The sequence below is a fragment of the Ctenocephalides felis genome, unplaced genomic scaffold, assembly GCF_003426905.1.
Source record: "Ctenocephalides felis isolate EL2017-DRISC unplaced genomic scaffold, ASM342690v1 CF-g0.4_SCAFFOLD_01604, whole genome shotgun sequence".
In the NCBI taxonomy this organism is placed as follows: Eukaryota; Metazoa; Arthropoda; class Insecta; order Siphonaptera; family Pulicidae; genus Ctenocephalides; species Ctenocephalides felis.
Window position 1 is genome coordinate 47,365,754 of NW_020537758.1, and position 9,839 is coordinate 47,375,592.

A 9,839-nucleotide genomic window follows, 5' to 3' on the forward strand; every position below is an offset into this window, starting at 1 on the left:
TGATTTGATTTAGTCTGTGTGACAGTTGTCACATCTCTGTATGATATATTATTATTACAATTTCTGTAATAGGCCGAATATTTTTATTGGTGCAGCAATGCTGGGTAAGGGCTTATTTTATTCGGAAGCATATTGCTATTTATATTTTCATGTTAAAATTGCTGTCATTGCTGCTTGACAACAGGCTGCTCCAAGTGGGTATTGAACCCGGGATCTCTGAATCAAGTCGAATCGCTATTAACCTCTTATCTACGGGCAAGCCAGAATCAATAAATAGGATAATTTATTTTTTTAATTTTTTTTTTCAGAGAGAGTGTCTAACATTACACGTGGGCCAAGCAGGCGTGCAGATTGGCAACTCGACATGGGAATTGTATTGCTTGGAGCATGGCATCGCCCCAGACGGCAAACTGAAGGATGAGGCCAAGGCTTTTGGCGACAACTGCTACACCACTTTCTTTAGCGAAAACAGCAATGGTTCCATTGTACCCAGGAGCATTATGGTTGATTTGGAACCAACTGTGATCGGTGAGTAATAAAGTTCCTATATAGCAAACTTTCCAAAAACTTATTAGGTTCATTCAAATTAAACTGATGGAAAATTTAAGCCTGCTACACTTGAATTCAAATTATAGTCGGTATAAATAATAATGTATGAAAGGAGTGTTATTTATAGCATTAAATTTATAAACTTATTATTTGCCAAAAACGAATTAGGAATATGTAATTATATTACATAGTTATAAAATGTATTAAACCTCTCCTTCGATATTCAGGTTGTTGGGTTATAATTTAACTCTTGTAGCTGTAGACTGTATTAAACACTGATTTATTTGTAAGTTATGTATTTGTTGCAGTTCTTATTACAATCACTGATTTGTCACTAAGTTATAATTGAAGAAGATTTATTTATTGGTTATTTATTATACATGTTGTTTCGCGTACTTTACTTTTAGCAGTGAACAACTAGTTCTATTAAAACACTCCGCTACCCCCTCTCCCAGGGGTAGCAATCATTCCGTATAAAGCTTAATGCCCGGAATGTTGTCACCTTCATGGCCAATATAATAAAACAAAAATACGTCCGAACAGAATACCCATTCAAGATCTTATTCTTATTATCTAAAACGATATATTATTATTTGATGCCATATTTATGCACATTGACTCTGATAATTTTTTTTTTTTTTTGAATAATCAGCTATATACTGTTTTATTTTTACTGTAGCTCATTATATTATCTAGTAGGTAAAACTGGGTACGGTTGTGCCACTTTTTTGATCTGCAATAATTTTATTAATTCAGCAGATAGCTGAAAAGTTAATTTAATGGTAATTTGCACATTTAACTACGAGGAAATATTGCAAATAGATTAATTAGTCATAAAATCAAATCATACAAGGAATGGGCAAGGCGTCCACATCGGAACAACATAAAAATAGGTTAAAAAATAATAGCTGTAAACAACAAAATGGTTTAAATGACTTTTATTGTCAAAAATATGTAACACAACACAACATAATCATTTGATAACTTATAAATATAATGCAGAAATATATGGCAAAAAATTTTTTTAAACAAAAATCTTTGTGAAATTTTATTTTTCTCTGTTTTCAATTTTCCTTTTCTTTTTTCTTATTAGTTAAAATAGATGTTTCTTTATCTGCTGAAATTTTGCCCAAAAAGGACAAGAAATACTTTTCACAACATATACAAACCAAACTCATTACTGGTAATTAACTACTAATGTTCAACTTTCTTTCAAAATAACAAACAAGTGATCTATCTCTATACAATTAATAGGTATTATAAAAAAAAATAACTTACTAAAAGGAATTCGGTCTGTAGATCATGTTAATGTCAGGTGTTGATTCAATGCTATAATGGAAACTTGTTTGAATTAACATACTTCATCTTTAACAATTTGGGTTCTATCTCAAAACCATTATATAATAGTATAGCTGATATGACGATTGTTACTACCGTACCCAGTCTCCCCTATAATATATATTTCAGTATTATTTGAATACACTCTAGAATGTTATATTTTTGAAAATGCATTTAATTTTTAGTGAGTTTATGATCCATCATGTTTATACTGTTTTACATCACCTGTAGTATATTATAACCAAATTGACCAAAAAATGTCTTGTTTGTTAGATACAACATTTTTAAGATATTGGAACAGTTCTGACAATATCTAACAAAATGTATTATGTACTAAGAATATTATGAATACTGTCATATTTTTTCTAGATGTAATGCGTATTTTTAAGTTTTGATTACGTTTTTTAACAAAATCACGTCAAACAATTATTTTTAACAAAACATTTTTTGGATTGCTTTTGGATTTTACCTGTCAATTTTAAAAATATTTTTTTCAAGACACGTTTAAGCTTTGTTCTAAATATTTTATAAGGGTTTGTGAAATAACATCATATTTATTTTGAATGCCTACTATTTATTTTTGTTCCTGTTTTTAAAAAACGCTTCAATACACATTATTATAGACATATAAATTAAATTAAATTCAAATTAAAAGCATTGTTTCACAATTTAAAAAAGATATCATTGTGTTAATATAAAGCAAAGTAATCAATTGTCAATTTTTTGTATTACTTTAGATGAAGTCCGTTCAGGCCCGTACAAAAAATTATACCACCCCGACCAACTGATTTCTGGCAAAGAGGACGCGGCAAACAATTATGCCCGTGGGCATTATTCGATCGGAAGTGAAATTATTGATACAGTAGCAGACAGAATCCGAAAACTTGCAGACCAATGTTCTGGTTTGCAAGGCTTCTTCGTCTTCCATTCCTTTGGAGGAGGAACTGGCTCTGGATTTTCCTCACTGCTGATGCAACATATCTACAGCGATTATTCGAAGAAGTGCAAGCTCGAATTTGCGGTAAGAAAGAAAGAAATTTTGATGATATCATCATTTGATTAATATCATGCAAAACTTATTTTTTATTGTAGGTCTACCCAGCTCCTCAAGTGTCCACAGCCGTTGTGGAACCCTACAACTCCATACTAACATCCCATTCGACCATGAACTATACCGATGTTGTCTTCATGGTAGACAATGAAGCAATATACGACATTTGTCGAACAAAACTCAACATAGAACGACCAACATATTGCAACTTAAATCGACTTGTCAGTCAAGTCGTTTCATCCATAACAGCTTCTCTTAGATTCGACGGAGCTTTGAACGTAGATCTGGCTGAATTCCAGACGAATTTAGTTCCTTATCCCAGGATTCATTTTCCATTGGCTTCATATGCTCCTGTAGTTTCAGTTGATAAGGCTTATCATGAGGGGATGAGTGTGGCTGAGATCACGTCGGAATTATTTGAACCATCGAATCAGATGGTGAAATGTGATCCGAGAATGGGAAAGTATATGGCGTGCTGTATGCTCTATCGGGGTGACGTCGTGCCGAAGGACGTAAATGCGGCAATTGCCATTATGAAAAATAAAAGAAGTATCAGGTTAGTTGAAATTAGTGATATTCCGTTTTGTTAATATTGAAAATTATAATTTTCGTGAAAGTGCTGTACATAGAGCAATAATTCAATCATACCTTCTATTACTATCCACACAATTCAATATACATGTATATATATATATATATATATATATATATATGTATATATATATACATTTATATATATTTATACATTATATATCTTATATATATATAAGATTCCCATGTTACAATGTTCGTTCCCGTACTCCTCCTTTACCGATTTTTACCAAATTCTATATTTGTATTCAGTAGGTGTAAGAATCGGCTACAATCTATTTTTTATATCCCTAAGTGATAAGGATGGTTCACCCTTAATTTTTTTTTTGTTAAGTTCTAGACTGATTTCTTTGTTTTATTTCTTTATAATATGGCAATGAAGAATACATACCACCCTGAATTTTTACTTTTTTATCACAAACTCCTAATATTATAGCCATTTTTTAGTTTAAATTTCTGAGCTTAAAAATAACTCAAATTTTACTTAAAACTAGTTGTGTATGGCATCGTGCCTTAAGGCAAATTGCTGTTATTAAATGTTAATTAAATGTTTTAAAATAGATTATTATAATTACTATAACATTGTCTAATATTTATAAAAATTTATAAACTGAATTACAAAGTTTAAAATATTTATTTAAAGTATACAACTGAGCTTTAGAACTTTAGCCAGACTTAAAATTAAAATCTGAATTATTTTTGATATACATTTTTTTTACATCTCCCTATCAATAGGAATCGAATGTTTTTTGAACCATTCAAGTGAAAAAATGCGGACATACAAAACATTCACTCATACACATATCAATTTTTTCTGAGGTATGCCAAAATGTTCAAAAACCTTCAAAACGAAGATATGCAAAAATTTTTCATTTCGATTTTTGACCCATTACTATAACTACCCTACGGAAACTTAAAAAGCAATTCATTTTATTAAGAGTTGTCCAACCCTAACATTTTTTTAAATTTTGGGACTAATTTTCTTTATTTTAATTTTGTATAATTTGTGATTGAAAAATACATGGAAAACTTTTTCTGAAATGTGCTATGGTGAAACAACGTCGCCGGGTCAGCTATATATATACAGTTTAGTTAAACGCAAAATACATCGCTAGTATTTTTTTAAATCTCCTGTTTCGAAGTTGATCAAATAATAAACAATTTCAAGTTAAGCTATAAGTCCAGTCAGAAATTAGATTTTACATTTTTGTGGTTTCAAATTCGAAATATATACTAAAACAGATACATGTGCGTGTGTTTATGATTTTAAATAATAATTCCATTATCAAGATTCGTCGATTGGTGTCCAACTGGATTCAAAGTCGGGATCAACTACCAACCGCCGACGGCCGTCCCAGAAGGAGATCTTGCCAAAGTCCAACGCGCCGTCTCGATGTTGTCCAACACCACAGCGATCCAGAACGCCTGGGAACGTCTAGGCCACAAATTCGATCTGATGTATTCCAAAAGAGCATTTGTACATTGGTTCGTAACCGAAGGAATGGACGAAGGTGAATTTGGAGAGGCCAGAAGTGATATAGCAACTCTAGAACGAGATTACGAAGAGGTTGCTGAAGACACGATAACCGATGATGTCAAGTTATATTCCAATTCACAATCTGAACTTTAAATTTTCCGAGTAGTATTTATCAATTAGTGCGTTTAATATTCTAAATTATTTGTCTTTGCAAAAGTTTTTAAAATTATCGATGATTGATTTGTGCATCTGAGTATTTGAAATTATATTTCTTTATGTATTTTTTTAAATGTTTAATAAATATTTTTATTATTTTTTATAAAATTAACAAAGATTTATAATAAGAATTTGAGAGCTTCAAATCGATATCGTTGATCGAGTTTTTAATATACATCTCACTTTTTCATAATTTGTTTTAGTTTAATGGTACACTATCGGTCACTATCGGTTACTCTGACCTTTGCTCTAGCCTCACCTTATATTTTCATATATTATTATAATTTTTTTTATCTATCATCTACAATATATTATATTTTTATAAAATTAGAAAATTTGGTTTTAATAAAAAATACATTCAAGCACTAGGCATTTGTTTGTGTGTTTCAAAATGCAAGTTATATAAAAATATCTAAAAGAAATAAATTCAGTTCTGATTAAAATTACAAACACTCATAAAACCAAACCTTTAACATTTTTTAAAAAAACACAGTTTTTCAAAATGCAAAGTTAATGAAAAGTATTTAAAATTGGATAAATATCTTCTGATGAAATCTGCGAAAACTAATCCAGCCAGCAACATTTATTTTAGAAATATACCAATTTGTCAAATTGCAAGTTATATTTATTGAAAAATATTTAAAATTAGAAATCTCAATTCTGAGTGTCAAATTCTCAATTTGAACACTAACACTAAAAAGTGTTTGTTACTCTTTGAAATACTATCGACAATCTATCACAGTTTTTCAAAATACAAATTGAATATGGTGAAAGGTATTTAAAATTAGAAAAGTCAGTTCTGATAAAAATGGCAAACACTGAGAAAGCAAATTAAAAAAATAATTTCATAATTTTTCAAAATGGAAGTTATATTTATTGAAAAAATTTTAAAATTAGGAAATTCAGTTTTGATAAATACAAACACTGAAAAATGACACAATTTTTCAAAATGCAATCTACTTTTATTAAAAAATAATTAAATTTAGAGATATCAGCCCTGATGAAAAATACAAACACAAACAAATCAAGCATTTGTATATAATTTAAATCTCAAAAAAAAAATTTAAAAAAAAATAAAATTAGAAAATTTGCATAACTATTAAATTCGTTTCTTGTCACAATTTACGATTTATAAATATATCGAAAAGAATTACAAAATAGTAAAAAAATCTCTAAAATTAAATATAAAGTCAAATAATTTGCTTGTCCATTTAAATTTATTGAGCTCGCTATAAATAATTAATATCATAAACAATAAAAACCTGTAAAAAAGTGAATCAATAATATTAAAGTCATAATTTATTCAAATACAAAAATAAAAACAACAAATAATTTAATTTTTATATATAATATTTATTTTATGTACATATATATCTATATATTTTCAATTAATAATTATATAAATCGATTTTACAATATTATTTATAATATACCGATGAACAAATTTACACATATGTTAGATCAATACTATATGTGCATATTCTATTATACATATATAAATATACTATTTAATAAAAATGACATTTTTAATAATTTACACTACCCAAAACGTAGTAATTTATTATTAATCAGATGAGTTGATTTTTCGTAATAAACTCATGTTTTATGCACTATTTAGCGGAAGAGAAATATATAACTAAAATACATAAACATATGCAAAAGTATAGATCAGATTTAAATTTACAGTATTTCTGGTCATAAATATTTCAGATTATGTTCAAACAGCTCAATTCCAATTTGATAGATTTGACAAATATTTATAGATGAATTTAAAATCAATCATTTAAGAAACGTGCAGAGCAAACATTTAATAAATATTATGATCAAATTGAAATTTCATTCAATATATTTCTAATACATACATAAGTTACAGAAAATCTAGTAAGTTTTTAGCGCGTTTTATGATTTTTTTAAGAAATGAGTAATTTAAATTAAGAGTATTTTACATATTTCAGGAATTGATTTAATATTTCGATATTGTGTAACTTATATACATATATAAATAAAGTATCAACTTCATCACAATAAAAATAATAACAAAGATTTATTAATTAACATTCTATTCGATTGTATGTTATTTTATCGATTGGTGAAAATGGCAATAGAGTCAGTTAGTATAGTAATATATAGCTTTTAAATATTCAATAACTTAATCTGGCAGCTCTTTAATTAAAAAAATTATGCAAATGCCAAAACCAATAATCAAATCCTACGATCAACGCATTTAATTTATTACATAAAAAGATCCACGATAATGAGATTACTTTTAAAAAACGATTTTGCACAGATCCAATTGAAATTTTGAGTTAATTAACGTTGCTTATATTTTGATTCGAGGAGTAAAATCACACCGAGAAATTTTTTGAAACACATGTCAACAAAAGATGAACATAACGCTGATATTTGTAAAACACGAGTAAGTGCCACTTAATAAAAAGACCGAAGTTTTAATTTACAAACCTCAGTGTATGTGCATCTTTTGTGCAGCTGCATCGAAACTGTCATTTTTAACCGACTTTTTATGTAAACACACACAATTTTTGCGCACTAAAAATTTTCGTATCAGGCACATATGTAATGTGTTCGATGTTTTGTCGAAAACAGTCTTTTATTATTAAAAACACATCACGCTTGCATTCTACACAAATCTATATAAAATTAATTTACACACAAGAGTCTTTTTCTCTCGAAAATTTATTATTTACAAAAATTACGCGCACTGTGTTGATATTGTGGGATAATATTCATGGCCCTAAAATCCGCTATCATCTTAGGCCAAAGGATACTGTCACAAGCTCGTGGCCCCCGTTGGGGCGTGGTACATACTGCTTTGATAATATGAATCGTTGGCAAGTGTCGAATGTGAATTCGGTAATGGACTCAAAGTATTATATCCTGCATATTGACTCATGTCATACATTTTAATATCGGCTTTGCTCTCCGCCGGCAAAAGTCGCGTTATCGAAAATGGATGATTCGAAGGCGTATATCCTGTCGGTTCCTGTTTCAAATGCATCGGATGATAATCTGCTAATGACAGTGCTGTTGTGTGACATCGATTCACCATCGCTGAAAGTTCTTCTTGCTGTAATTGTTGATGATGGTGTTGAGAGTGATGCAATTGAGAATGATGTTGGTTTTGTAAACATAAATCCGCGCCGGCATGTAGCAAACCTAAACCATCTGTATCACCTTTCCCTGGTACTGAACCAAGCATGCCACTTAAATGCTGAGCGTCCACTGATTTATCGCGATCATCTTGCTGCAATAACGATTTTTTGTCTACTCCGTCCATATGCGATGGCGATTTGTGTGATTGACGAATCGTTTCTTTCTTATCATCTTTGAAACGCTTTTGCCGCCTCAAATAGCAACCGTTTTCAAACATGTTTCCAGAATCCGGATGCAAAGTCCAAAATGATCCTTTGCCAGGCTTATCAGGCGTTCGTGGCACTTTCACAAAACAGTCATTAAATGACAAAGAATGTCTAATAGAGTTTTGCCAACGTTGCTGATTTTGTCTATAAAACGGAAACAGATCCATAATGAATTGATAAATTTCGCTTAGCGTTAGCATGCGCGTCGGACAATTTTGTATAGCCATCGTTATTAAAGATATGTATGAGTATGGCGGTTTTGCATGTGTATAACTTCTTCTGTAAGGTTTATCTGTCCTGGCACGTTGCATAGCCGCTGAATTCGGTGAAGCCGCATCGCCGTCCGCGCGACCTCCGCTCATGGGTCCGCCGTTATATCCGCTGCCCATGCCGGGTGTCAGGCACGATGTCATATTTACCATCGGAGATCCGTAGCCCATTCCGGTACCAGACATGCAATTTCCGTTCATTCCAGCCATCGAACCCATAGAACCCATGCTGCCCATTGTGGAACCCAACATATTAGCACCAAAACTGGCCGTCGGCGATCCGGCGTTCATGCCCATGGGAACACAACCCATCGAATTCATACTGTACGTCGGCGGCATCGGCGACATTGAATTTCCCGCCGTACTCATAGAACTCGTAATCGTCGGCTCAGGGTATAACTTTTGTGGCATCATTGTCATTATTAACACTAAAACTTAATTCATAACACTAAAACAGTTGTTCGATCACTTCACTAATAAAATTAATAATTAAAAACTGTAATTTGCCAACAGGTATCTTGCACACATTTACACTAGGTATTGTTGATGAAGAAAGCCAACAAAACACTGATTGGAAAAACAAACAGGCCTGTTGTACAGAGGACTGCTGAGCGCACAGTCCCGTCGTGTTTGGTTTAGAAGGGGGCCCTCGCTATTTGAGTTCCTATGATCTAACTGAAGTGCCCGGGCTACACGAGACGGATTGAATTTTCATTCTCGTGGAGGGGATCGAGTCGCAGGTGAGGATAAATGATACGCCGTAGAGCCAATGACGAGGGACGCTAGTCGGCCGCCGACCAATGGAGCGGGCCTCGACGAAAGCTTCTCTCGGCCCGCCTCACTCGACGCAAGCGCCCGAAAGCTGCGTCGCGCCGACGCGTCGAACTATCAGCGCGAGACGGGGGAAGGCGAGAGCCCGGCGATATCTCGATTTGACATGTATTGGCCTTTCCGTCGCGGCTTTTGGTCTC

General features: G+C 31.8%; 2 protein-coding genes across 2 annotated transcripts; one reads left to right on the plus strand and one right to left on the minus strand.

The window, feature by feature from the left end:
• Nucleotides 1–299: 299 nt before the first annotated feature.
• On the plus strand, nt 300–5,159 carry LOC113373878 (tubulin alpha-4A chain-like). The gene is made up of 4 exons (XM_026614146.1): nt 300–528; nt 2,625–2,908; nt 2,980–3,494; nt 4,820–5,159. Exons 1-4 carry the CDS (start codon nt 501–503, stop codon nt 5,157–5,159), a joined length of 1,167 nt encoding a protein of 388 aa, XP_026469931.1. The 5' UTR covers nt 300–500.
• Nucleotides 5,160–7,714: 2,555 nt separating this feature from the next.
• LOC113372687 (protein fork head-like) lies at nt 7,715–9,510 on the minus strand. The gene has a single exon (XM_026613039.1). The coding sequence runs from the start codon at nt 9,286–9,288 to the stop codon at nt 8,011–8,013; it is 1,278 nt and encodes a 425-aa protein (XP_026468824.1). The 5' UTR covers nt 9,289–9,510; the 3' UTR covers nt 7,715–8,010.
• Nucleotides 9,511–9,839: the final 329 nt, after the last annotated feature.